The sequence below is a fragment of the Pieris napi genome, chromosome 16 (genome assembly GCF_905475465.1).
Source record: "Pieris napi chromosome 16, ilPieNapi1.2, whole genome shotgun sequence".
Classification (NCBI taxonomy): Eukaryota; Metazoa; Arthropoda; class Insecta; order Lepidoptera; family Pieridae; genus Pieris; species Pieris napi.
This window is the reverse complement of record NC_062249.1, coordinates 3,328,109-3,355,206: the sequence shown is the minus strand read 5'-3', so window position 1 is coordinate 3,355,206 and position 27,098 is coordinate 3,328,109. Positions and strand designations below refer to the sequence as shown.

The 27,098-nt window shown below is 32.8% G+C and overlaps 4 protein-coding genes and 1 non-coding gene across 7 annotated transcripts; 4 read left to right on the top strand and 1 right to left on the bottom strand.

Annotated features, from left to right (window-relative positions):
- The first annotated feature begins 233 nt into the window (after positions 1-233).
- Positions 234-7,967, top strand: LOC125057344 (polycomb protein suz12-B). The gene is made up of 9 exons (XM_047660994.1): positions 234-419; positions 508-554; positions 633-920; positions 1,119-1,338; positions 1,727-1,956; positions 2,083-2,299; positions 2,735-2,931; positions 4,071-4,345; positions 4,679-7,967. Exons 1-9 carry the CDS (start codon positions 320-322, stop codon positions 5,364-5,366), a joined length of 2,262 nt encoding a protein of 753 aa, XP_047516950.1. The 5' UTR covers positions 234-319; the 3' UTR covers positions 5,367-7,967.
- Trnad-guc lies at positions 3,167-3,238 on the top strand. The gene has a single exon. It is a non-coding gene; the product is annotated as a tRNA-Asp (tRNA).
- A 273-nt stretch (positions 7,968-8,240) lies between the features above and the next one.
- On the top strand, positions 8,241-9,987 carry LOC125057565. Of its 3 annotated transcripts, none has more exons than XM_047661334.1 (5): positions 8,241-8,549; positions 8,615-8,659; positions 8,720-9,198; positions 9,310-9,481; positions 9,551-9,987. In XM_047661334.1, exons 1-5 carry the CDS (start codon positions 8,468-8,470, stop codon positions 9,784-9,786), a joined length of 1,014 nt encoding a protein of 337 aa, XP_047517290.1. In that variant the 5' UTR covers positions 8,241-8,467; the 3' UTR covers positions 9,787-9,987. The 3 variants fall into 3 exon arrangements, with proteins under 3 accessions (XP_047517290.1, XP_047517289.1, XP_047517291.1); XM_047661333.1 differs by having other exon boundaries at positions 8,246-8,549; positions 9,548-9,987; XM_047661335.1 differs by having other exon boundaries at positions 8,247-8,549; positions 8,729-9,198; positions 9,548-9,987.
- A 221-nt stretch (positions 9,988-10,208) lies between these two features.
- Positions 10,209-13,126, bottom strand: LOC125057597 (methyltransferase-like protein 22). The gene is made up of 6 exons (XM_047661383.1): positions 12,640-13,126; positions 12,448-12,526; positions 12,220-12,330; positions 11,854-12,045; positions 10,993-11,160; positions 10,209-10,526 (listed from the first exon to the last, which is right to left on the bottom strand). The coding sequence occupies exons 2-6, from the start codon at positions 12,524-12,526 to the stop codon at positions 10,249-10,251; spliced, it is 828 nt and encodes a 275-aa protein (XP_047517339.1). The 5' UTR covers positions 12,640-13,126; the 3' UTR covers positions 10,209-10,248.
- A 389-nt stretch (positions 13,127-13,515) lies between these two features.
- Positions 13,516-23,926, top strand: LOC125057596 (protein disulfide-isomerase). The gene is made up of 10 exons (XM_047661382.1): positions 13,516-13,786; positions 13,925-14,122; positions 14,313-14,584; positions 15,060-15,227; positions 17,395-17,504; positions 17,768-17,888; positions 20,612-20,778; positions 22,255-22,420; positions 22,837-22,926; positions 23,235-23,926. Exons 1-10 carry the CDS (start codon positions 13,639-13,641, stop codon positions 23,277-23,279), a joined length of 1,485 nt encoding a protein of 494 aa, XP_047517338.1. The 5' UTR covers positions 13,516-13,638; the 3' UTR covers positions 23,280-23,926.
- The last annotated feature ends 3,172 nt before the right edge of the window (positions 23,927-27,098 follow it).

Here is a 27,098-nt window from a genome sequence, read left to right as displayed (position 1 = left end):
TGTAGTAGTTGGATATTATTTTATAATATAAAATAAATAATTGTTTTATTTTTAGAATAATACGTTACTATCTACATTGTACATTAGAAGAGGTCGGAACTCTAAGGAAGGATTTTTTTTAAAATCTTTATTGTTTTTGAAGTCGACAATATCATTTGAACTGGATGCTATACGTCATGCATGTCATGCAACATTGAAATATATTATCTATACTTTTTAGCGTCGCTGTCCGGACTCCGGGTGTTCCTAATGTCAAGCGAAGTCAACGAACTGTTGAACTTGGCGGTTCTAAATAGTATTTTAGCAGCGAAACCCCAAAATGCCCCCAAAAAAGCGCGATAAAGATAATGAAACAAATAAGAGTACAAAAATAGATCATTTACAAGCGGACCATGAGTTATTTTTGCAAGCATTCGAAAGTAAGTTCCTAAAATGATATTATTGTGATAAAGAAAGTGTACCCTTAATTTGCACCAACAGTAGTTAACCGAGATCGTTTTATTACAGAACCTACTCAAATTTATAGATTCCTTCGTACCCGTAACATGTTATCGGTATGTATAATGTTACTTAAGGATTTTTTATCATTGTCTTTTGAAATGCAAACCTAATTTGTATCTGATTTATTTCAGCCTATATTTCTTAATCGAACTTTATCATATATGAAAAGGAGAATGTCGAGAAGCAATAAAACACGTATAGGTTTTAGTGTAGATTCATTATTAGAGAGAATTACTCAAAAGAAGAGTACCGATTTGCAACCAAATAGTCTAGGAGGTTATATGACCTTAACATTCTTAGGATTTTACGATAAAAGCCTAGGTGACTCCAGGGACTATCAAGTTAAAGTAGAAACTCTCTTGTTAAAAATTTGCCACAAGAAAAGAAAGGAAAGCTCATCTGCCATAGTGGAAGTTTCAGTAAGTTTAGGTTTTAATTTTAATAGTTTGTATTGTTTTGTTTTGGATTGTCCAATATCAACTATGGGACCTGATGAATATGTTTTAAGTTTTGTGTTATTGGTAATATTGTATCTTTTGTGGGTGCTTAAAATAAACAGCTCATAAATATTGATTTATCTCTGTTATATTTTTCTTAACACAATAATTGTTTTTAAGGTTGGAAGCTGTTCTGTACCATTAAACCCATCATCATCAGAGCCACCTGCAATGGCCTCTGCTGTTAGTATAGCTAGTGATACATTTAGCCCATCACAAGGCCCTAATGTGAAGTCCTACATGCTTATGTTAAGAGTGACAGTTACTAAATCCATACCGAGCTCCAACACAAATGGATCAACTGCAGCTGAAATAACAAATGGGTCTTCATCTGATGATGGTAATAAACAAAATAATAATTATCTCCTTTTTGAAAATGTCTATGCAAAAGTTCAATAAAATTAAGAAGCTTTGCTTATATTTGAGATGTGAGAGTACTTGTTCTGTATTAAATATAGAAATGTTGTAAATGTTTTATTATATATTATGTTAAGTAATTGTTATGTATAGTAAACATAAATTTTTCCTAATTACCATCAAATATACCCAATATTTGAGGTAATTAGATTCATTTACATAGGAGTAAGACTTAGTGCTATTCATAAATGCTATATTTTTACTTAATAGATTTAACATATAACTTGGTGCTGAGTCTCAACCCTGAATCTTACCATATCTTTTATATTAAAAAAAAAATTGTATTTCATTAATACAAAATGTTGTTACAGAACCTCTAACAAAACGCATAAAACCTACAGATGTGAATACTAATTCAGATAATAAGTGGAGCAAACTCTATGGTAGTGAACTGATTGTGTATGACAAACATAATAGATGTCTATTAACAAATGGGGAATATGATTTAGTACTACATGATGCTACACCAGGTGGCAGAAGTGCGACAATAGCCAGATCTCCACATAAAGCCTTGATGGCCCAATGGGAAACTATACCTAATGTGAGATGAAGTGTTTTATTTTAAGTTAAAATCTGTATATTCATAAAAAAAAACTCAAAGAAAATAAATATATTTTTTATAAAATTACAATGACAAATATTAAACTTCTTAACTATACTTTTATAGGAAAATGATTTACACACAGAAACAAATCCTTTTGATATATTTAAAGTGCGTCCACTTTTAAAACTTAAACTTAGTTGGAGTCAAGAGCCAACAAATGGTCTTGTAAATAGACCAAAACTCTACCAAGCCAATGAGACTAACGGAACTAAAAAAGACTCTACTATTAATAAGGATAGACTGTCAACACAGAGGAATGGAAATAGCGAAAACAAGAATAGTAAGTGTAGTACTCTGACTTTTTCTAATGTGGTGTGGTTTTATAATATTATTAAAATGGGTGTAATGAATAAGCTTTACAACTTTGATTCATTATTATTAGATATTCCATGGCTGTTTTTGGAGATAAAACAGAGATTATTACTAAATTGTTCATAAATGACTACCTCTCTACCTACCTCTACCGTAAGGTTACTTATAATTGGTAGATTCTCAGTAAAAATAAAATAGAAGTCTCATAAGTGGTATTGGCTGCGATGATTCCTCTATCTATCCTTGCTATGCCTTCTCAAGGAGTGCCTTTTCTCTACTAGCTAGAAAGGATACCAGAAGAAATCATCTAAAAATATACAAAAATTGTTCCCAATATTGTAAAAGTGTTCTTTATTGGAATTGTTTGGATTTATAAGCTATGAGTTAATTCATTTTCTTTTAGATGATAAAAAAGAAAACAATGGCGAATCAAAAAGACAACAAATAATATACCAGTTCCTATACAACAATAACTCGAGACAGCAAACAGAAGGCTGTGATGACCTACACTGCCCATGGTGTTCTTTAGACTGTGGAACTCTGTACTCATTGCTCAAACACTTGAAGCTATGCCATTCCCGATTTAACTTTACATACTTTGTAAGTATAGGTTTGCGAATATGAGTGTTGAAACCTAATATATTTTCCCAGACAATTAAATTATGTTAATAAAATTTTATAAATCTTATAAGCTAGCTATAAAAGTTATAAGTTCAAAGAATATCATTAGCTTTCTTCGTAAATCGTTTATGAATGCGCGTTGCTTTATATTCTTTATATTCTTAAGACAATAGTAGTATTGCTAATGTTTACTAATTTCATGTGAATATTCAAGTCTTCGGTAGTATAGTGGTAAGTATCCCCGCCTGTCACGCGGGAGACCGGGGTTCGATTCCCCGCCGGAGAGACTCTTTTTTCTGTTTTAATTTTTTGAAACTTGCTATCGTGAATAATTATTTGACCTTCCAATGATATGTAATTTTAATGTATAACTTGCGAACTTTTTAGTAAATATCAATAATGAACGCCGTAGTGTTTTTGTGTTACTCACGCTTGATGAGTTTTTATATATGTACTTTTTGTCATAGAGATGGGCCTGGAGCAACATACATATTATGTTGTTATATTAAAACCACATATTCGTAAAAGATAATCAAAATCCTCTACGTAATAAGAAAAAATCAATGTTATTGCATTGTCTCTTTTCAATACAGTATGACAGAATGAGATGAAAGAGTACTTTAGTTAATATAATTAGTTTTTATAAATAAGGGTGTATGTTTTCGTTACGTACTATTGTATCGCATTGTCCAAACTATAAAAAAAGGGTGCGTGTACTTATGTACGCGCGTAAGAAGTTATACTTCTTTGGCATTATTAAAAATAGTTTTTGATTGCATGCAAATAATTAATTACAATTAAATAATCAAAGACTGGAAAAGGAGTCATTATAGTCAATAAAGTTCAGTTTACATTTGAAAAATTAAATAAATATTTATTATTATTCTCTTACATTAAGTGTAACATAAATTCTATTATTATTAGAATGTTGTTTTTAAATTATGTCCAATGCCGTAGCATCTTCCGTGGGCAACTTCATTCTGTTAATTTTGTGTCACGGTGCGCGCGCATCGTAAAATTTCACTCTCATCAATTTTTCATAACGCGCCTAAAGAAGTATAACTTCAATAATCTAGCTGGTTTATCAAACATCGGAAATTAATAAAAATACTTTATAGCCAATACCGGGCGGGGCCCGAATCGACGTATCAATAAATGAGCTATACGACGGGTCATACACGGGTTCACCGCATGACCTTATCGCGTCCCAAGGTCGGTCGTCCGCCAGTGGTCCCAGGGCGGGTCCTACCCGTAGGGCCTCACTTACCCATCTCCTAATTTGGAGGCCCCGAGCCAGAAGACGAGCTCAGAGGCATAGCTTAGCTGAGTTCTTGGAGTTGGATGATAATGACGTTCTAGATGCACAGAGGCCTTATATTACTGGACATAATAGGTAATCTGTCTAAATTTTTACTACAAAGGTCGTGAATATTATTATTTATATGATTTTTAAATTTTCGCTGTCCGCTAGTCTTGACTATATTATTACACTAAAAAAATAACCAGTGGCGCTACAACCTTTTTAGGTCTGGGCCTCAGATTTCTGTATCTATTTTATGATCATTTGTCTTGATCATTAATTATTGGGGCTTAAAATACATTGAATCGGTCAAAACTATGGTGCAATAGGAAATTATTAATGGTTTTTATTTTTTTGCAAATGTTGCCTTCGATCCCGAATATCATAACTAGGATAAATAAGATATGATCTACTATTATATTTCAGGTTATACCATCACACTATAACCTGCCTCCCGGTCTACCCCAACGAACTAGACATTGACTCAGAAAGTGAGACCGACCCTCTCTGGCTCCAACAAAAGACCATGATGATGATAGACGAGTTCACCGACGTCAACGAGGGCGAGAAAGAATTAATGAAGATGTGGAACCTTCACGTCATGAAGTACAATTACGTGGGAGACTGCCAGATATCGCTCGCTTGCCAAATGTTCCTCCAAATGAAGGGCAAGGAACTATTAGAGAAGAATCTCTATAGAAACTTCATACTCCACATGTGTTCACTGCACGATTTCGGGTTAATAACCTCCGTGGCGTTGTACCAAACGGTGCAGATGCTCAATCAAATGCTAGCAGACAACGCGGAAGCCAAAGAGAAGATGCGTGATTCGCTCAAGGCGCAAAGGGAACATTGGAACACGGTCGGGAAGTTCCAACAACCGGTCGTGATTGAGGCGAAACCCCAAACGACCACTGCCAAGTTGAACGTGGAGGCTTCGCCCTCTGTGAGGAGAAAGACTTCGAATTTACAAAACGCAAATAGAATGGCGAGCACTAGTTCCAATTTTAAATCGGCCAGTCCGGCCCCGAATGGGGAAAAGCGGAAAATGTCTTCCGGAAGTATTCAGAGCCGGAAACGTTCGTCGATCTCGGAAAGGAAAAGTTCTGTGTAGCAAAGACTGGTCTTCAATTTTGAGGCTTCGATTCAGTGATATTGTGTTTAGGAAATTTTTTTGGGTGAGTAGGTGAGATTGCATTATATTTCATTTTACGAAATCGCCCGATTTAGTTATAAGTGTTCCATTAAATGGATAGCAATAGTTTGCTAAATTTTCGATCGTAGATCTCGCAGTCAAAACATGGTGCCTAGTGGTTTCATTTATCAATGACTATGTATGGAATTGAAGGGGCAAGAAATGTGACCCACTCTCGATATATAGAAGTGATGGCGACTCATAGTAACAAAAAAGGATAATTTTATTTTTATACTATGACCTTACTATCAATTTTAATACTTATTAAAAAACGAGAGAATTCGAAACAAAATGTTTTGCGACATAAGGATAGACCGACACCAATATTTATTTACACCAAATAAATTACTTTTAATTCAATAATATCAACTTGAATTTCCTTATTTGTAAGTTAGAATCTAGGACTGAATAGGGCGTGGTAGCGTTCAGTCTGATATATCTATGTTGATAAAGGTTTTAAACGGTGATTCACTAATAAACGTATTGCAAGATATTTTCACTTAAGCGATAATGTAATAATTTTAATAAAAATCCCAGATTAGCAGGATAGATCAACTAATGTTACAATTGGAGTTGTAGTCTGTTAAAAGTGTTATTCTAATATCGTGGTTTAATACCAAGACTAAGAGTATTTTAACATCTTTAGTTAAACGCAAAACCAAAATATCTATATGCCTTGTCTGTGGAATAAAATCGGGGTAGATTTTTCACGGATTTGCAAAGTTTGATAAAATCCATTATTAAGAAAATTTATTTTTTTGTGCTATAGATAGATTTTTGATTAAATTGCATTAAAGTTTCACAGTAACTATTCTATGGACTATCTACTATCTTATGGGTCCTATTTCCGACTGTTCTAATGCGAATTTCTGGTTTTTCTAGACGATATTAGCTAGGAACGCCTTTAATACCATCTAAAGCCCTGTTCCTATATTATATACGAGTCATAGTTGTTACGAATCGTCGATTTTATTGACAGCGTATTGACTGTCCCTCTTTTTTATAGAAAAACCCACTTGTAAGTATTATGTAAGACACCAAGCGTAAGCTAAGCAAATGTCTCACAAAAATTGTGATTGTTATAATGACATAAATTTGACGCATGCTTTACTACGGGACTAGTTGCAAAAGGTATTAATTTCGCCGATGGTATCTAGTAAGAAATACGGTACAAAATAAGTTTTTTTTTAAAATATAAGTTATGTGAGTAATAAATTCATGTTAACATGAATTTATTACTTACATAACTTACACTGACGTTTCATTTGCTTTTTAGCTACCGTGGTCAAACTTGCGTTTATATCCTCAAAGATCTATTTAAATATAGAACGCGGAAATCAAAGACAATATTGCCTAGACAACTTTTAGTTTTTTTAACAGGTTTATTCACAGATTATACTGTTTTTCTGTGGGCGTTTTCTATATGGAATTCCTCTTAAGTCATTTTCGTATAGAAAATTTTTGTAGTAAATATGTGTCAATGTGAGGTAATGTGGCTATAGATTGCATAATATTATAAGTCTGTGTGCGGTCCAAATTGTAATAATCGAGTGAAGATTATACGACTTTCGTTTTCATACTTCAGCAACAGCGTATACCTACATCTGCTGGCGTTAGGTGAAGATTCCGAAATGTGACTTAGCGCTCAGTCTGACGTACGACAAAAATGTTTTAAATACGGAAATACGATTTTGACATACGGAAGTTCACGCAGTCTTAGTTTCTGAATCTCACCTAAGTGTCGATAGTGAAATTACTAAACGATAGTTTTCATACGTACCCACTACCCATAACCATTAAAGCAAGAATTTGCAATGATTTTAAATTTTCATCACCAACAAGATTGTTGGTGATGAAAATGATGAAAGTGAAAGATCAGTTCCGAATATGGAAAAAATGCTTCGTTTGTGTGCATAAAAATTCCCAGTAATTAGTACTGCTAGTTCTGAATAGACTAGATTTAATATAGACGAGTTTTGTATAGTGTATTTTAAATTGTCGGTTTTAAAATGCTTATACAGGTTGATTCGTATTTGCTATTCGTCTGTACAAAGGATTAAAAATAAGTATTGTATCGACTGTGGATGGATTGTTGAATTTGTGATTTAGCCTAGTTGTGTCAGAAATAGCGTCAATGTCAAATTTTTGACTATCGTGTTCAAAGGGGTCAATGACCGATACACATTTTGTATCCGTATGAGAAAAATATTGAATGGTTGCAATAAGTAATGAGATTCCTGTGTTCAAATAATGTACAATTCAATGTATGAAGTAATGATTAAGCAATAAGTTAAAGGAATATGATCTGCTAATCGAACACAAAACAAGACTGTTAAAACTCATTGCCTTAATTTCATAAAATTTTGATAGCAATAAGCTAAACATTGTACATTTAATTTTATTTCATAAGTTGTATATCCGTTTAAGGATATCGTATTTTGCCCATAGAACTTTGTTTCTTTATCCGTTTTCACTAAGATTGTACTTAGCTAATGAATTATTAAATAATTATTTAAAGTATACGATATTTTATTTAACTGTAAGCCCATTGATTTATGTCGAGTATGGTTTTAATATATGTTTTTATAGAAGTCTACCACGGTCCGCTTTGCTAGGGATTTTCTTTTGCGAACTAGCGAACTGTGGATTTCACTCTTCCCTGGGAGATACGACCTCCAATTGTTTAAAAAGAGTGCGTGTCCATCGGCGTTTTCCCGCCCCTTTTCTATAAATAGTAAACCGTATAAATATACATTGGTCAGGGAACGACCAATATGCTATTTACCTACTTAGCTTGTCAACCATGGCTTTAATACACAGAAAATTATTAGAAATCAAAGTAAAATTATAAATTTGAGCATCAAACTTGTTTTCAGCGAAACTACGTTTACTTTTTATATTAAAAAATAAGCAACCTCCTTCGAATATTAAAAAGAAGAACTGTCAAACGTCAATTGCAAAGCGGAAAATGAAAGCCATTTGACAAATTTAACAAACTGAAATTTACTGTTTAAATAAGTATGTCACATTCGAAGAATGCTAGTAAATTAACTGATAAGTGTAGATTAGACGCTCCCGTAAATGAAAACTTAGATCATGAAGGTATGTTTCGCTTAATATTGAATCCATACTTTACGTATAAAAATGTCAATCTTTTTATTTTTTAGACGAACCAATAGCTTGTTACTCGACGGAAAGCCGCACTTATGCCGGTACGTACCCATTTCTTTCTTCTGTAAACGTTTATTTTTCCTTCTATAAATCGATGTAAGACTTTTCAGTAACTGTATCAAAGAAATCTTCGAGTTCGGGGGAAGATGAGGCAATATGTGCCGGTCAAAAATCCTTTATAAGCATACATTCAACCGATCACCTTTGTCAAGTGGCCGACATAGACAATCCAGCCAATATCGAAGATTGTAACGTTGAAGTGTTAAGTTTAAATGAGGTATTTCCCTCCACTTCTGAAGAAAGTTTGTCGAACGATGACGACACACCGATGGGCCGAAAGAAAAATAAAAGCAAAGGGGCTATACAGAAAACACAATCCGAAAGCGCTGGAAAATCTACCTATGTACCGACAAACAGTAAGTCCTCAACAGTGTCAGGACGTGATAGAGACACTCTGGAAACACAAGCGTCGGTGTACTCGGACTATAACATCCCAAAAAGCACAATGTATGTAATGGGAAGTAATCCAGGGGAACCTAAAATGTCATATCAGGATCCTCCTAAAAAAGTATCCAAGACGGTACGTTACACTTTTTCTCTATGTATTTGTACGTTTTTGTAGGTATTCCTGAATTTGTCACCAATACGACGGTACTTTTTGGCCAAGTCTTGTAACAAATAAATCTTCTAGATGAAAAAGTTTCTCCGTAATATTGATAAACACAAAAGCGAAGCGAAGCAAATGGCTAAAAGTGGTGAAAAAGCAATAAGCAAGCTAACAACAATGCGAGGTATTCTCAAAGATGGTGGATGCGGCCCCGAATGCACTGGAGATTCCACAGCACAAGATACAGAAGATAACAGTAAGCCCATTCTACCACGTCGTGCGTCTGTTTGATAAAAAAATATTAATATGTAATACTTTGCAGCAGGGGACACATTCCCTTACCAAATGGAGTGGGCGCCACACCTTAGCTATACAAAACACGGTGCAGATAAAAATGTCTCGTTCAATACACAAGTCCTCATAATACATTTCACGGGGGACCTCTGTGTCGGTCAGAGTATTGAAGCGTTGAGCAAAGAGAAGGATCAACAAGCCCGAAATTCCGAACTCAGAAAAACTTATCTCACAAAGTATAATGAGCTCTGGCCCACGCAAAAATAGTAATTACAGTAGATATAATGTTTTGTTTAATTTTTACAAGTCGTGTTTTGTGTATTTATTTTTTTATATTAAACTACGGCAAATTGTGTATTCCAAATTTGAATGAAATTATTTAAAACATAATTATCGTTTTTATTTCATTTGAAATAAAAACACGATAACGTTTAGGAATTCATTACCGAACGAAAGCTCGTTTAATAATCGCACATTTTTTGTACACAAGTATTTATTTTTTCTTTTAAATGTGGGTAAAACATGTTATCGACACAATGTTTCTCTTCGCCGTATTAGTTTAATTACGCACGTAGTAAGAACAATGAGATGGTGGACTGACGATGTTTTCAAACAGAAAAGTTGAGAGTTACTCGAAATACGGAATGTAAAGTTATATAATCTTTTATTCAGTTTAATAAAAAAACACATTTAATTCAACAAAAGTATATTTTTCTACTAAATCTAATGTCATTTAGAGCTTATCTTCCATAAAACTAATTCTTTTACGCGATCATACGTAAAGTATTTGGGGAAATTGAGTGGGAGTTGTTCAACTATCCAATCGCATTTAACCTTATCCAATAAGGCTAGGAATGTTTCGTAGCATGGAGCTATAGACTCCATATGCTCTATGGTAAAAACATAGCGCTTCTCTAGAACTATATATATTGTCTTTGGTGGATTTGTGTCAAGTATTTTCTGAACTGTCGATACAAATGCTGATGTAACGTCGTCATCGTAGATTACTGAAATAAAAATTAAAGTCTAGTAATACGCATTATAATAAATCTATTATTTGGAGTCCCGTATTTTATTCGCCATTGCACCATGATATGACCTTCAGACCTTCAGAATACCGGATTCTGTAACTTCCAATAGCAAAAGCAATGTTGATCCCGAAGTTTTTCTCAATATAGTTTCGCGGCGCTGAAACAGCAACCTTGGGATCGCGGAATCAAAAATTCATTGCAGCATTCTGCATTGCACACGGAATCGCAGCTAGCTATTGGGAGATACAGAGTTCTGGTGCAGATCTAATATATTAGGGTTGGAAATACCACTTCACCGTCATTGTGTGTCATTGATAGTAAGTCGACGAGGGTAGGCCAAAAACGAACAATTTAGTTAATTTAGTTTAATTCTTACCTTACCGTACCTGTTCGCAAATCTTAAACGATAAATTGTTTGAATAATCTTAAACCTCCAACTTACCATCAGCAGCGATAATAATATCAGTTTGTTGTATTTCTTTAAATAAAGCAGCATTCCAGTGAAGATTTGTGAAGTCGAGGGGCAACACTATAAATTCCGATTTAATTAACTTGGAATTGCATCTAGCATTTATTTTTATTAAATCGAGAATACCACCTAAATCAATATCTGAAAATTTATTATTTGAATCTTATTAATATTTGAAAAATGTAACTGAATTTGGATGAATTTTAAACCTAGATAAAATACATAATATATTTTGTAATATAATAACCACTGAATTATTCTGATGATATTTTATTGGTTTGATTTCAATTCAGTCTCCCGCAAAAGTATTCTGATATATCTTTTGCTTAAGTTGAATCGGCCTAAAATTTATAGAGCGCACTTTTTTTTTATGGCACTGGCACGATTTGTGCATTAGCCAGCGTCAAGTATAGGATTTTTTATAATTCGTGCTAGTCTTTAGAAATTCGACCGTGTCCTCCATGTGCGGTTTAGGCACTCGCCCGGTACCGCACAATCCTCCCAAAGGCCGAGAACAAATTTAAATTAAATTGAAACTTGCCCTCGAACCGGGAATCGAACCCGGTACCCCTCACCTAGCTGATAGAGCGCACTTAATCTTTGCCCTTACGCCAATTGCTTGCTCAGTGTAAATTTACAGTTTTAGACTGTCTGGGTTTTAATTGTCTAATTCTTCCACCTCTTTATTTACTTAAGATTATTTAATAAATAATAATTATTTAAGCATATCGATAGACTAGCTTTACAAATAATATAATAAATGTGTATTATTTAAATATATAGTACTTGTGACTTCACTTAAATATTCGCGACCATCGCGTAAATATTTCTTACCAGTGCAAACAACTTTCTTCGCGTAAATACCGGCGACAAAACTTGTAAGGCCAGTTCCAGCACCCAGTTCTAAAATAGTTTTTCCATCTAATTCACCATTAACTCCTAAATGTATTAACAAGTCGCCTAACAAAAATGCTCCTCTCCATACTTGAAGACCCACTAAGGCAATTTTCGTTTTAAAACTGTGTTCTAAAAAGTATAGTTAAATCAATTATGGAGTATGTTCTTCGAGTACTTTTAATTTCAAATAATGACAAAAGAATTCTATCTGCATCAATACCTAAACATTTAATAAATGTATTTAAAAGTGATTGTGTGTGCTTGGAAAAAGTATTAATACATTTAAATAATAAGTTTTCTTACCAATTTTTACAACTTCTCTACTTGGCCTTTCAAAATCCAAATCATCATCTTCATCAAAAGTGCGCTTAGCTTTTTCTTTTGGTAATAAAAATGGAAATTGGGATATGACATCTGTTAAATTAATTTTATTTAATTAAGGTCACTTATTTAACAGGTATACCGCATTGAATGAACCATTCTATGATCATGTGAGATAAAATACTTTTAGCATTTTTTAAATTAACTTACTTCCTTTTCTACTTGGGGCACTATCAGTTTTGTAACTGTATTCATCATATATTTCTGATACAACAGTCATCTCTGACATCTGAAATGTAATTAATAGCTACATTATTTATTTACTTAACTAATAAAGAAATTGATATAATTTGTTTAGTAAACTATTATTGTTAAATATCTTATTAATAATTATTTTCTTACCGTATTCTCCAATTAATATGATCTACAAGCTTGAACTAATGTGAGGAAGTGAGTAAAAATTGGATGATTTCCAATTTTAAAATTCTAAAATACATTGACTAGTCTGCGATTGAAGGCCAATTTATGTGATTTGTGGCTTAATGATCTGATACATTTTAACGATAATTTTTTTTACTGGTGACCATCTATGGACTTTTACTTGCAAGAAAGTTAAATTAATAAATTTTAGATTTTAATAGTTCTTATTGAACCAATGTATGTATATTATTCTGCTTTATTGATTTTTATTAATGTTTAAATATAATCTGTAAATCATTCAACTCTTCACCAAACATTTTTGTCCATAAAAACTATCAAAACTTGGATTTAAATTTATTTAACCCTGGGTCCCTGGATGAGTTTATTTATTTTTTTAAAATTCTAAACAATAAACACAATTTCGCGCATTTCTTAAGGATCACAGACTAATAACACAGAACAAGTGGTTAGTGGAGGGACATCGTATAAGCAAAGACAATTCAAGTAAATCAAGAGATGAAAAGGGCTGCCTGCAAGCAAGAGTGCCCGAGTGTCAAGTTTATTATTCGCATGACAGCGGCACTATTGACATCCAACGACAAATTTATCAGATATAATATAAATCGGCAAAACTATTAAATAAATATTATTATGAATTATATAATACTCAATTATATAGATAAAACAGATTTTCTGAGGTATGTTAGAAAAGATTAACCGTGTTTCATGCTTATTACATTTTTATAGAAGTATTTGTATCAATATAGATAAGTTGATGTCAAAATACCTATTCTCCATTCTTAAAATGACAAATTAAAAAAACGTAAAATTAACCAATCACAGCCAAACACACGATCGACGCTGCCACGTCGAGTGAGACAGTCGGTACGGTTGTGAAGTGGCATTTTCGGCATTTTATTAAGTTTCGTCTTCCGAGTAGAAGATAGTAAGTAATACGGACTGGAAGTTAAGAATTTCAACATGAGATTTTTGTTATCAATTTGTGCGATAGCCCTTTTGGGTTCCGCTATCGGAGACGAAATACCAACAGAAGATAATGTACTTGTGCTGACCAAACCGCTCTTTGATGATGTTATTTCAAAGACAGAGTACATTTTAGTCGAATTCTGTAAGTCTGAATGTTTTTTTTTTGTTATATTCCATCTACATTTCTCAAATATTAATTATCCGGCCTTAAGCAATTTTCTTTGTCGGAAAAGTGGCCGGGCGGCTTTTTTGTATCATTAATTTGTTGCCTACGTCATAGATGCACCTTGGTGTGGACACTGCAAATCGCTCGCTCCAGAATACGCAAAAGCTGCTACTAAATTGGCAGAGGAGGATTCGCCTATTAAGCTCGGCAAAGTTGACGCTACTCAAGAACAGGATCTGGCTGAACAATACAAAGTTCGCGGATACCCAACACTCATTTTCTTCAAGAACGGCAACCCTATTGAATACTCGGGTAATTATTTTTATCATATACTTTGAGATTAATGTCGGTAATTATTCGCATAATGTAATGTTTAATAAATATGTTACAGTTACTTATAAGTTTGAAAACATCATGTTAAATGACATTTTTATGACTAACCGGCATGTTAGCATATAAGGAAATTAACAGTCATTATTAAATCGTAAATTTTTCTAAACAGGTGGCCGTCAAGCTGATGACATTATTGCGTGGATAAAGAAGAAGACTGGACCACCAGCTGTGAATGTTGCATCATCAGAACAAGCTAAGGAACTCATTGCTGCAAACAATGTCATCATCTTTGGTTTCTTCCCAGACCAAACCACCCAAAAGGCTGTTGCCTTCCTTAATACAGCTGGTTTGGTAGATGACCAAGTATTTGCTATTGTAACTGATGAGAAACTTATTGAAGAATTGGAAGCCAAGGCTGAAGATGTTGTGCTATACAAGAAAGTAAGTTTAACGACAATTCTTTTAAGCATAATTAATTTGACTAATGAAACTAGTAATAACTAATTAAAACTCAAACACAAAATTCTTATCTTAATATACATATCCTGTGCAGGTTAAATTATTTATGAACAAAGTAACATTAACAACATTAATACTGGTTTAGCTTGGCATTCGTTTTTATGGAATTAATTCTTATCTACTTCTTGATATGCAGAAATTTGAACAAAAACAGCCATGTAAAAATTCAATTTTAATTTTAAAGTATTAGTAATAAGTATAATATATTTTTACTCCACAAGTGATTGCTATCTTTATACTTCAGTCCTAAAGATATATTGCATAACAGTATTACTAATATGAATCACTAATTTACATAAGTTAGACCTAGATTGTAATGTTTATTAAATTGTCTCAGTAAAGCTACTGGTGAAATGAAAAATATGGCATGTATCTAACTCAAATATTTTCCCACTAGTTCGAAGACCCAAGTGTCAAGTTTGAAGGTGAAGACTTGAACGAAGACATCTTGAAAAACTGGGTGTTTGTACAGAGCATGCCTACCGTTGTTGAATTCTCTCATGAGACAGCTTCCAAGATCTTTGGTGGACAAATTAAGTACCACCTCCTCGTGTTTTTGTCCAAGGTAAGAAATTAAAAAAAAAAATCATTAACTATCTAAAAAGTGCCTAGATAGACAGCATAATGACTAAATTATGCAGTATGTGATATAATCATATTCATTTCAGATTGCTGCATCCGTCTAGAAATTATTTTTAAAGTAATATAAATTATTCACGATTTTGAATCTGCTACATGATAATTATGATATTATCGCAATAAATATTCATAAGCTTAACTTTGATATATTGTTCACTGACAGTGAACCAGGTCATGAATAATGAGACAAAAGAGGAACTAGTTCGCAAAACCGCGTGGCTTACACGTCGCTAATTTTATGGTATTAATATACTATTATTGTGCATTGATATACAAAAAACCCAAGATGCACAGTCTCATATAAAAGTAACGCTCGAAAGTGTCCCGAAACACTATTTCTGTCCATAACAGTATATGTTACAAGCATATATTATTGCAAAATCAACCTTACGCGAATTGCATAAAGTTGTTATTACAACGCAGTGTATACGTACTTAAAGCAATAAAATTTTACGACCGACCGTGGTCGGTAGGACAAGGTATTGAGTGGAGTCGAACATGACTTTTTTATTTACAACTATTTAACATAATTTTAAATTTATCCGACTTTTCGGGTGCTTTACAGCGTGAGTGGTCACGGTGACTGAAGACAAAAGGTGTTGGATGCTAAATAGTTGTAAATTTATAATAATACATAACTTTAATCCGGTTAAAAAGTTTTTTCTTTAAATTTAAAAAAAAAATTAAATTGGCTACCTCCTGACCCACACTTTATATAGCGTAAATATATTTGTCAAAAACCACACACAAAAAAGTTCAAGAGTACATAAATTCATTTATAAAAAAAAGACAAATAAATAACATCGACTCCACTTGTAGACGCGAGACTATTTGAAATGAGCGCACAATTTAGAATGTTGCGCTCATTTTTTGAGGACGTTTTTTTGACGTTGAGTGTGCATCTTGGGTTTTTTGTATATCAATGTTATTGTGCCTTTATATAAAATTATCTTTTTATCAACATACTGATTAATTACCGTTAGTAATTATTTTTACTGATCAACATTTATTAGTAACAATCATTTATATTGTAAAAACATTTTCAAGGTCAAGTTGAAAAGAATTGTTTTAGTTCTCGCAAAATTGTGATAAGATCTCATGACTGGCGAAAGTATATGATAAAAGTGACCTATTTATTTAGCTTTCGATCACGATCTGACTTCATGCTTAGTGGAGCTTTAAATTTGTGAAAGTAGTAATTTTGGACAGCTACTCACAAACATTCGGTCGCGCGATTGAATCATTGCTGCATGAATAAATTTTTTCGCAAATGTGCGCATATATAGTTGAGGAAATCCGAAGGGAACCGTTCTGCTTGTGATTCAAAAACCGGTGTATCTGTCTGATAACCTACTTGACTATTCAGATAATTATGACTAAGTACATTAGCAGAAGTCTCAAGCCACATAATAATTTCATGTTCTTAATATTAGTTACAATATTGTTTTAACTATAAAAGTTGATTTTGTAGTCATAAAGCTATGTCTGAAAGCTGTTAAACTTTTCGCCGGCATAAAAATTAATATTCAAGACAAACGTTATAGGTCAATAAACTTTACAGACCATTGCCCTCTCGCTGCGTAATCGATGGATGGTAGAATACATTTAAATCTTCTAGGAAATTATGAAATTCGATAGAAACAAAATGATAACCTAAAACAACGGTAGTTTATTGTTCATTAAATATTCCTACATCCTCTTAGAATGCACTCAGATATGAGAATATTCAAATGAGCGTCTCAGACAATATTCACTTAAGCGACTCGTTCGTTCGTTCGATGAATTATATGAAATGAATTCGAAATATTTTCTCACAAAACATACATGTTTTTCGCGCGTTGACTTGAAACAAACACAAAACTGGTATACGCAATCTTGCTGCAAGTCGTTTTTTAACGTTCTATACTATATGTATTAAGTTAATTAGTGTTGATGTTTTACCATGATTAAAACCAATGTTTTTTCAACTACATATTTAGTTTTCGTAGTCACGCACAGTCTCAAATCATTAAAGTTTCATAGTTTATTTAAAACACTCTCAGATAATTGTAATAATATGGAACCATTCTTATAGTATTCTTTCTATTTGGTAGAAAAACGGTGACTTCGAAAAGTACTTAGATGGACTCAAGCCCGTCGCTAAGACCTATCGTGAGAAGATCATGACCGTTGCCATCGACACTGATGAGGATGACCATCAAAGGTAAATTACCAATAATTATAAATAAATATATATTTTTTTCATAAACATGTGATTATACGTAAATTTTATTTTATTCTCAGTAAACAAACGTTTTTAGACACAAATAGGTGCTAAATTAATTAATTTTTTTTTATTGTGGCGTTATACTTACCATCTCGGTAGCTGAGTTGTAATGTTACACATGATAGTTTAGGATTTGATTATATTGGCATAGCGGATTTTCAGTTCCAAAGTAAAAAAGTAATATATTTTTTTTATTGCAGAATCTTGGAGTTCTTCGGAATGAAGAAGGAAGAAGTGCCAGCCGCTCGTCTTATTGCCCTGGAACAAGACATGGCCAAATACAAACCTGCATCCAATGAACTCACTGCTAACGCTATTGAGGTAAATAAAACTTTTGTATTATACATTTTTCACAGATTATAATGAAAAACAAAACACTGCGAAATATGAGCGGTGCGCCGTGGTTAACACGAAATTCTGAAGTCTATAAATATTTGGGAATTGCCACTGTCGAGGAAGATATTAAAAGATCAATTATGTTTTGATAATCATTATTAAGATACATTGCCATTACTTTATGTTTGACATTTATTACTTTAAGGTTGAGATTCAGACGCGAATAGCGCGACCTATGACTCTTGTATGTCCAATAAATATTTGAATCTTACCCTAGAAACTGAAATTATATTGACGTATACTTAGCAAAGTCTTAATTCGTAAGAAAATTAAATAATACAGCTTTCAATTAACTTGTCATGGTTTTATCGTTACAAGGCTTGACAAATCGTGAGTGTACAGAATCGGAACCTAAACATAAATCATTAAAGTGTTATATGCTAAGTTGCAATTATGAGGGAAATTAATAACTCTTTGCAAAAAAAGAATAATAAATAAAATTATACCTCCGTAAAGAATATAGGAAACCGCGCTGTCGTAGTTCCACAGCCGAATGTAATGCGTATGAGATTTTTTAAGTTCCCAACAAATAGGTCTCTCTGGAAGTTTCGACGTTCTTTGATATTTAATGTCCATTAGCGAACCTTCCCTCATTATAAAGTAGGTCAAGCGAACGCTCAGGATACAAAATTCCGAAATTTCACTAGTATTTATATTTATATATTTATTGCGGAATATTGTGGAACCAGCTGCCCACAGCAGTTTTTTCGAACTAATTCGACTTTTTGTACCTATGTCAAAAAAGCGTAACAATTCCTAAAAAGGCCGGCAACACATTTGCGAGCCTTCTAGCAATATGAGTGTCCGTGGGCGGCGGTATCACTTGACATCAGGAAAGTCTCCTGTCCGTTTGCCTCCTGTTATATCAAAAAGAAAACATATTAACGTTCGATCTAGTATGTTGAAAAATATTAAGTTCTTCAATGCATCATGTTATTTAAAAATAGTACGTCAATAGTCTGAAATGTAAAAAATAAAATTTTATTTTATTGGTAAATTTTCCGCTAGAATTCGTAAGTATGGCGATGGAATATATTATGTTGTATGAATAAGTGATCTCGATTAAGTTGTAATAAAGACCACAAAATATTCTCTAGCTCTTATTAAGTAAAAAAAAAGCGCAGTGTTGGCCTAGTGCCTTCAGCGTGCGACTCACATTCCTAGGTTCGATCCCCGACTGTGCACCAATGAACTTTCTTGCTATTTGCAAAAAAAATTGACACCGTGTGTCAGGCACAGGAGGCTGATCACATACATACCTATTAGATTTATTGTATTATATAGTCATAAAAGTATATTTAATGCATTACATAAAAGTTAAATAATGAGTATAACCGATACGCGTTATCGCAACCGACGTTGATAACGTACTGTTTCTCTGTTTCAGATTGCATTTAAAACCTATTAAAAATTACTCTTATCTTAATTATTATCTGACAGTGGCCTCTGACCTTTGGTTAAAATATTCCGATGGCGTTAATGCGGTATCTTGAACAGTGAAGATTTACAAATTAAGTAGTAAATATAAACTTCGTTACATTAAAAACATCAATTATTAGGGAAACAATTGGCAACCTTATCGCTCACAAGCCATCTCTTCCAGATAACCTTAGGGTAAAGTGCAAGAAGTGCATAATTAAATCAAACAAAATAAAATTTCAAGTAACGCTGAAAAATTATACAATTACCAAACTTAGGGTCTGTTTCACAATGTACCGATAAGTTCTACATAAGTTCCAAATTAGCTATTTATTACTTATTGGTAGGATAAACACTATTGTTGCGTTTCACGACTGTCAGATAGCGCTATTCGTCACATAAAGTCCATTATAAGTTATGAGTCCGATCAAGTGTCAAATAGCTAAATTTATCTTCAAAATAATTTATGTGTTGCATAGCTATTTGGTACTTTATCTATACATTGTGAAACAAGGTCTATAACAACAATAAAATTAAACCAAAAGCTAATAATATATACTCAAGTTTTTATTATATAATTCCGTGTCTGTATAAACGCGATAAATTCAAAAACGAATTATTATATGGGTTTTACCAATGTGATTCGTGAGGAAGTTTAGGTCCATAATTCGTTATGGTTTTATGTATAACTGACATATTTCGATTATTGTCGAAGGGGTCGCAAAAAAACTGAAGAACTCTAAATCCTCGCGAGCGAAGCCTTAAGGCGTTTGCTTACTAAATAATGATTAAGACAGAAACTTTCGATGTCTATGTATTAATCTATTACATGAATAATACAACGAAATTATTAAAGTCTAATAATCCTGCATTTGTCTCGTACACAAGATAAGAAAGCAATTAATCACTGCACTGTGTTATCATTATATTGATAATTTTAAGTCGAATAGGGGTTTATCATTTTTTATTTCTGACATGGAAACAAATTTGCAGAAATGTACTTATTTAGTAACACAAATTTTGTAAAGAAAATATTCCGTAGCCGTAGTTATCTCCATACTGCATACAGTATGGAGATAAAATTACCTATACATTCAAATAGTCCTGTCGCTATAATAATTTTCATAAAAAAGTACATGCAACTTTTTCCATGTAAAATATTGCCAAGTAACAATATTTCTTATTTTTTGTGTAGATCGATCAGTAAGTTTTTTTATACTTCTCTACAGGAATTCATCCAATCATTCTTCGCTGGTACCTTGAAGCAGCACCTTCTCAGCGAGGACGTGCCCGAAGACTGGTCCGCACAACCCGTGAAGGTTTTGGTCGCTAAAAACTTTGATGAAGTTGTCTTTGACACCAACAAGAAGGTTCTTGTTGAATTCTACGCGCCTTGGTAAGTTGAATTAAGAACAATTAGATTTTTATTAGCGTAATAATGAATTGTTTTACAATTTTGTGGTATTTTTGAGAATGACGTCGCTTTATTGTCATTTAAAAGATTTTGAAAGACTGATTATTTAGACTTTACGCTAATTAAGGCTACTTTAAAAACATATTGAACTCCTTTTCGTCCAAAAATCAACTTATTATCTTGAATAGTGACACCTTTTTTTATAAATGGTTAGGCTTTATATTTTTTTCAGACTCGATAGATCCATATTTCTTACGCAATCGAATTAATTTTTATTTCATTGTTAGCGTAGTTACGTGTCTAGTCATTATTAAATGGTGTAATTATGTTTACACAAGTGCGGTCAACTCATTAGGAGTTATTCAATTAATTTTATAGGTATTTTCTTATTGACTTGGAGACAGGTTACAAATGAAGAAAATATATTTTTTATATATTTAAAACAAGAAAACATAAAACCTAAACCTTTTTATAACTAATTATAATGCAATTATTGTAAATTCAGCCTGTACAACTAAATATATCCGTCTCACATGCGTAATTGTGCTTTGCTTATTTCCCTGAATAAATTTGTACGCGGTCGCGAGACTGCAAGAAATTTACAAAAAAAAGACTAATATTGCATCACCTAAGAGATTGCTTTATATACGTAATAAATGGTGACATACAGCTATACGGTGACAGCGTAGTAATTAAAAACATATATAAAGGTTTACTTCTACATATGAACATTCGCGAAAAATCTGAAATGTTTATAAAACTTCCATAATGAGTGTAGTATCCCCATTTCATGTCCGGTTTGATTTCTGTTAGTCGATTACATGTTCCAAAGTGTAAGCATAAAAAATTTGCACTATGTAATCTGTATGTATGTATGTATGGATTGAATAGTCGGAAAAAAGCTGTAAAACTTTTTTCCGACCATTCAATCCTTAGAGACAAAAATACAAATAAAAGTATATACACTAGAGTGTAGCTGTCCCTGAGGTATGGGCACAGCTGACATATTGCTGCATCACCGAATCGCGATGATGAGGGGTTGGTTTATAGCGCCACATAGGCACAACATTAATGAAACAGTACATAAATATTAAAAAGAGGAAAGAACAGAAAAAGTAAAACAAAATTTTTAGTGCTACGAAATACTAAGAATAAAACATAAAAATACTCTTATTAATACTATAACAGTACTAAAATTATTACAATCACTAAACGAAGCTTAAATATAAATTATAAGCGACCAAAACTTTTGCCATGGCATCAGATAATTTTAGATTTTGCTACTTTTTATAAATAAGAAATAAATAAACAGGCTGGATAACGTCAAAGCTAACTGTATATCTCTAAAGAAATATATTTAAAAAAATTAACTATATACATAAAAATATTTAATGTGGGTTTATACTTTATAGTTGCAAAGTTGCAATGCAAGGTCTAAATTAAATTAAACTTCTTCAGGTGTGGACACTGCAAGCAATTGGTCCCAATCTATGACCAGCTCGGTGAACACTTCGAGAAGGATGATGACGTAGTCATCGCCAAGATCGATGCCACCGCCAACGAGTTGGAGCACACTAAGATTACCTCATTCCCAACCATCAAACTCTACTCTAAGGATAACCAGGTACGCATTACGCAATTAATATTATGCTGATGGGAGTAAATTGTAATTTTGTTTCTAGTTCTCAAATAATAATCCAGTAAACCCAAGTCCTATTCTTTTAGATTTTGATTACATGCGTTTCTTCGATTTTTCTTTTTTCTTTATAGACTGCTCTTCGATTTAGGTTTGAGACCTCACGATGTTTGCCTTCATCGTTTAAGCGCTAAAGAAAATTCCATGCTCTGGTTTCTAATTCTCAAACAAGTCCTATTAACAATATTGATATATATTTACCAGATTATAATTAGATTATGGGAATAGGAATTGTCGATCAAAAAAGTGTTTTCAAGTCTCCATTGACAGCTCGCGTTTCATATGTTTTTAGAATAAATTTGTATATGTATGTATGTATATTATAAATATTTTTTTAATTTTAGGTCAAGGACTACAACGGTGAAAGAACGCTAGCCGGACTCACCAAGTTTGTTGAAACTGACGGAGAAGCTTCAGAGGCAGTGCCATCTGTGGTAAGTATATTTATATGAAAAACCACTTTGATCTTTTTATTATTATTTATATTTGTTTTCTTTATATTGTTATTGTATTACTTCGACTAGTCAGAATTATGAGCACTATTAGCAAGATGTGTACTGTTAAATCTATTGCATTTACGTATATATTTAAAATACACAAACATTCTACGTTTTTTTAGCTATGCTTTTACGATATATAAAATAAAATGCCTAAATGCAAATTATAAATTAATTGAGGCATTTTACAGATTTTTTATTCTTCTCAAACTTCGATTTATATTAATTATTAAATATATTTACAGTCGGAAGAAGACGAGGAAGACGCAGCGCCTCGGGACGAATTATAAGCAAAGCGGCCAATCTCTCTGAGACTTCCATAGATATAGTACTGTATAGATGTAATTCTAAACTTACACTTAACCTGTGCATTTTATAAGCTAGGCTGTTAATTTTTATACTATGAGTTGAGGTTGTTCTTCATTTTTCGTTGTTTATGAACTTTTATAACAGATTAAAAATATTTCTCTATGGTTACACTTTATAATGAATCATCTATTGCCATATTGTATGGTCTATGATATTTTCCATGAATACTCTGTATTAATTTCCTAAACATTTAGGGGTATGGCAGTAATTTATTAATAATTTATTTCATAATCAGCAGCAATTAGATTATGTATGTGTGTATATTTATAATTTCTGTATCATAATGTTTTTTTACGTTCCTTAGTACAAAGTTGTGTTACATCGAACAAGAGCGGCTTTTTAGCTTAAATCTCATTTTATGCGTAGTTAGTTTTTCATCACAATAATTGGTTGGTTAAGTGAAATATTTGTTTATGAAATTGTTTAAGATGTTATAATGAAGGTGCTTCGAAAAGATCAAATATTTTCTCACGTTTGGTTATAAAATGTAAATATTGCTTTGAATAAAATCCGCGTCTGTTTATTGTGGATACAGAAATTGATAAATAAAAAATATTAAAATATTTAATACGTTTTTATTTTCCTACTTAATGTTGGGCCAAGTATTTAAGTTACGGATCTATTTAGACCTAAGGAGAGATGAGATAATTAATTCTCATTTCACGTATTATCGCTTAGCAATTCATTTCCGGCGGCTGTTAATAGCCAGTAGTGCTGCAACCCTTGTAGTAGGGAAGACAAAAAAAAGTAGGCCGAGGGGCACGTGGAAAGCGGCGTAAAAATATCAAAACGCCACTCACCGATAGTCGCCCGTCTCTTTACTTGTCTCCGTGGGAGAAGACCACAAACTTGTGTAAGCACAAGAAGGGTGAATAGTCCCCTCCTCCTACACTTGAATATAGCAATAGAGACAGAGTGGTGTTTAGGGAATGAGTGCGGTAAGGACAGAAAATGAGAACAGATAGGACTAATGGTACCTGGATGGCGTGACCCCTTTTTTGGTGTTGGCTTGAAATTGCATTCCTTAATTTATCTTTTATAGATAACCCTTCTGTGTCCGACACATCGAACGCCGATTTCTGGATCAAATCTTAGATTCAGTCTTTCAGTTCAGTTTTTTAAATCTCATAACATATACGTGAGTGAATGAACGAGAGAGATCACTAATTAATGCACAATATAAAGCACTGTAAAGCGTCTCTCATCACTGATGATTTAAAAATTTATTAATTATTAGCTCTGCCTCTGATTCTGCTCTTGTTCAAAATGATCTTAATGGTATAAAAGATTTATTATTAAATGGTATGTCCACAATGAAAACAAGTGCTTTCATACTAGATAAATTAGAAATAATAACCCCTTGTAAAATTAAAAATTACTAGTAAAACCTAAAATTATAAGTATAATACTTTTGTTATTTTTTTATTTCATGTCAAATTTATGTTATAATTGTGATGTGTTTTGGATAATGCGCATAAACCACATGTAGGTGATTGATTAACGTGTCGTATTGAAACAGTGATGTGTTCTGAGAAGAACATATCAGAATAGATACGGTCGTGTGTTCTGAAAAGAACAGTTTCATCGTGTCGTAAGACACGGTAATATGCCCTGACAAGGACAGTTGTCAAACGTTTTCGTCGAGAAACAAGAATAATTTGTCCTGAAAAGGACAGTTGTTAGACGTTTAGTCGAGATACGATAATTTGTCCTGAAAAGGACAGTTTTAGCGTTATCGTAAGGCTACGATACCGAAGTGTTCTGAGAAGAACACGTTCGTACACTTCGACCAACAAATCGAAAAAGGCCAACTTTTTGCCGCGCCGCGTTTTTATCGCCTACCCTGATACCTGCGCAACCAACCAACGCTCCGCATCTTGGCACCACATGTCAATATTAGTTGTAAGTGTAGGATAATTTTTAAGTATAATTGTACACAGTTTTGTAAATAAATATCATCCATTCATTATTCCATCTTCACCTCTTCTCTACAAGTAATTAGGGAGTTTTATTTTAACACGACCAAACTCTGAAGCAACCAAATAATTCTCAAGTACTCAAACCACAAGCAACATCCCTAAACACAGTACAGCTGGTGCACTGACGATTTAGTCTCATGCTTAAACAACAACTTACCCGCATCTCTTATTCATCTAAAATATACTCAAAAGATTATTTCTAACGAGAAACATGTATGACATTTGAAATTGATACTAATATCGTAATCTGCATGGACCAACTTGAATGCCAGTAGAGTAGTTACATTATATTTTCGTTCTTGCTGTAATGTTTTTTTCGAGGCGAAATTTCCTAGCAAATCCATTTCGATGGTGGCTAAAAACACATCCCCAATTCCTAGTTAGGGCAAGTTACGGCTAATCGAATTAAATTGTAATTATTTTTGTTTTAGGGGAACACTACAATTTTAATTTCGTCTATAAGTAACAGAATATTCGTTAAATGTGGCGTATTGATCACAGGATAACAAGAAAACAACAATTTAATTCGCACATTTCATTTATTATCTTAAATACAACGATTAAAACACAAAATAACTCTTTTAAATTATTAACATTAAGCTTGTTCCATGTTTATCACATTAACACCAAATTTCATTAAGTGAGATGGAATGGCTTAGGCGAATACAAGTTATTCATTATTAAAAAACAGGCACAAAATAGATAAATAAGGTTTACTATTTTATCTCGTACACGCAAAATCTATGAAGTTATATTTTCTTAATCTCGCTTGCGTTCCGTTCCAACCTCAATTATCTATTACGTGTTGTTTCTGGTGGTAAAAATTCAACAAATGATTCAAATTTTTTAAATTAAACATTTTATAATCAAGTGAATACATTAGTAAAAATGTCAGCTACGATTAAATAAAAAATTTAAATATCACATTTTGTGTACACGTACGTACTAAAGCAGATGCGTATGAAGTTTCGTAAGCTTATTTATATCGACTACGAGACGCGGGAAGCTATACTTGTCTAGCTTCTAGGTGCGAAGATCAAAAGAGGACAGGGTTGCCACAACTACAATACAATATTTTTGCATTTTTATTTTCTTTAATTTAGTAATGGCAACCCTGAACATTCAGTACAAGTGTACTTAACAAAACATCTAATAAATTTACACGAATGTTATACGAGAAATCTTTGCTAGCATTGAGAACATGTATAAAGGTCCCACACTTAAGGCATAATGCATATTTTATTGCGATTCTATTTCCAGCTTTCATAAATTCACCTGTCACTTTTGACAGTTCAAATAAATCGATTTTCCCTGAAATTTGTACATTTTTGTTACAAATAGGCCCACAAAGCGCTGCTCAAATTTCCCATTCAAGAATGTTGTATTAGTTTATTAGTTTTTAAATATTTCGCGCAGTGATTTCAGTGCACATTTTAGGAAACATGGCGGAAGGTTGAAGTGTTATAACACAAATGTTTTTTAAACTAAATAATATAACTAACTTGATTAAAATAATTTTTATCATAATTTTATGCAATAAATAAGTTACAAGTGGCGAAGTTAAAATATCCAGTTCCGTATTTTGTACAATAAAGATTTTATTCAATTATATAAACCCGCGCTATAAGGGATAGTTCAAGTATTACGTAAGCACCATAGGGGGGAGAAAGGTCTTTGATTTTCTTATTTGGGGATTACGTCAACACTAATTATTTTATTTTTTTACACATATTACCCACACATTGTCTATGCTTGAACACG

Bases quoted from the DNA above. Each gene is read 5' to 3' on its own strand.
- LOC125057344 (XM_047660994.1), top strand. From the start codon at position 320: ATGCCCCCAAAAAAGCGCGATAAAGATAATGAAACAAATAAGAGTACA. The intron at 420-507 runs GTAAGTTCCTAA...GTTTTATTACAG, and splicing joins ATTTTTGCAAGCATTCGAAA to AACCTACTCAAATTTATAGA. The intron at 1,957-2,082 runs GTGAGATGAAGT...ATACTTTTATAG, and splicing joins AATGGGAAACTATACCTAAT to GAAAATGATTTACACACAGA.
- LOC125057565 (XM_047661333.1), top strand. From the start codon at position 8,468: ATGTCACATTCGAAGAATGCTAGTAAATTAACTGATAAGTGTAGATTA. The intron at 8,550-8,614 runs GTATGTTTCGCT...TTTATTTTTTAG, and splicing joins TGAAAACTTAGATCATGAAG to ACGAACCAATAGCTTGTTAC. The intron at 9,482-9,547 runs GTAAGCCCATTC...AATACTTTGCAG, and splicing joins ACAAGATACAGAAGATAACA to CAGGGGACACATTCCCTTAC.
- LOC125057597 (XM_047661383.1), bottom strand. From the start codon at position 12,526: ATGTCAGAGATGACTGTTGTATCAGAAATATATGATGAATACAGTTAC. The intron at 12,046-12,219 runs GTAAGAAAACTT...TATACTTTTTAG, and splicing joins TAGAGAAGTTGTAAAAATTG to AACACAGTTTTAAAACGAAA. The intron at 11,161-11,853 runs GTAAGAAATATT...ATAAATTTTCAG, and splicing joins GAAGAAAGTTGTTTGCACTG to ATATTGATTTAGGTGGTATT.
- LOC125057596 (XM_047661382.1), top strand. From the start codon at position 13,639: ATGAGATTTTTGTTATCAATTTGTGCGATAGCCCTTTTGGGTTCCGCT. The intron at 14,123-14,312 runs GTAATTATTTTT...TTTTCTAAACAG, and splicing joins CAACCCTATTGAATACTCGG to GTGGCCGTCAAGCTGATGAC. The intron at 17,889-20,611 runs GTAAATAAAACT...ACTTCTCTACAG, and splicing joins TCACTGCTAACGCTATTGAG to GAATTCATCCAATCATTCTT.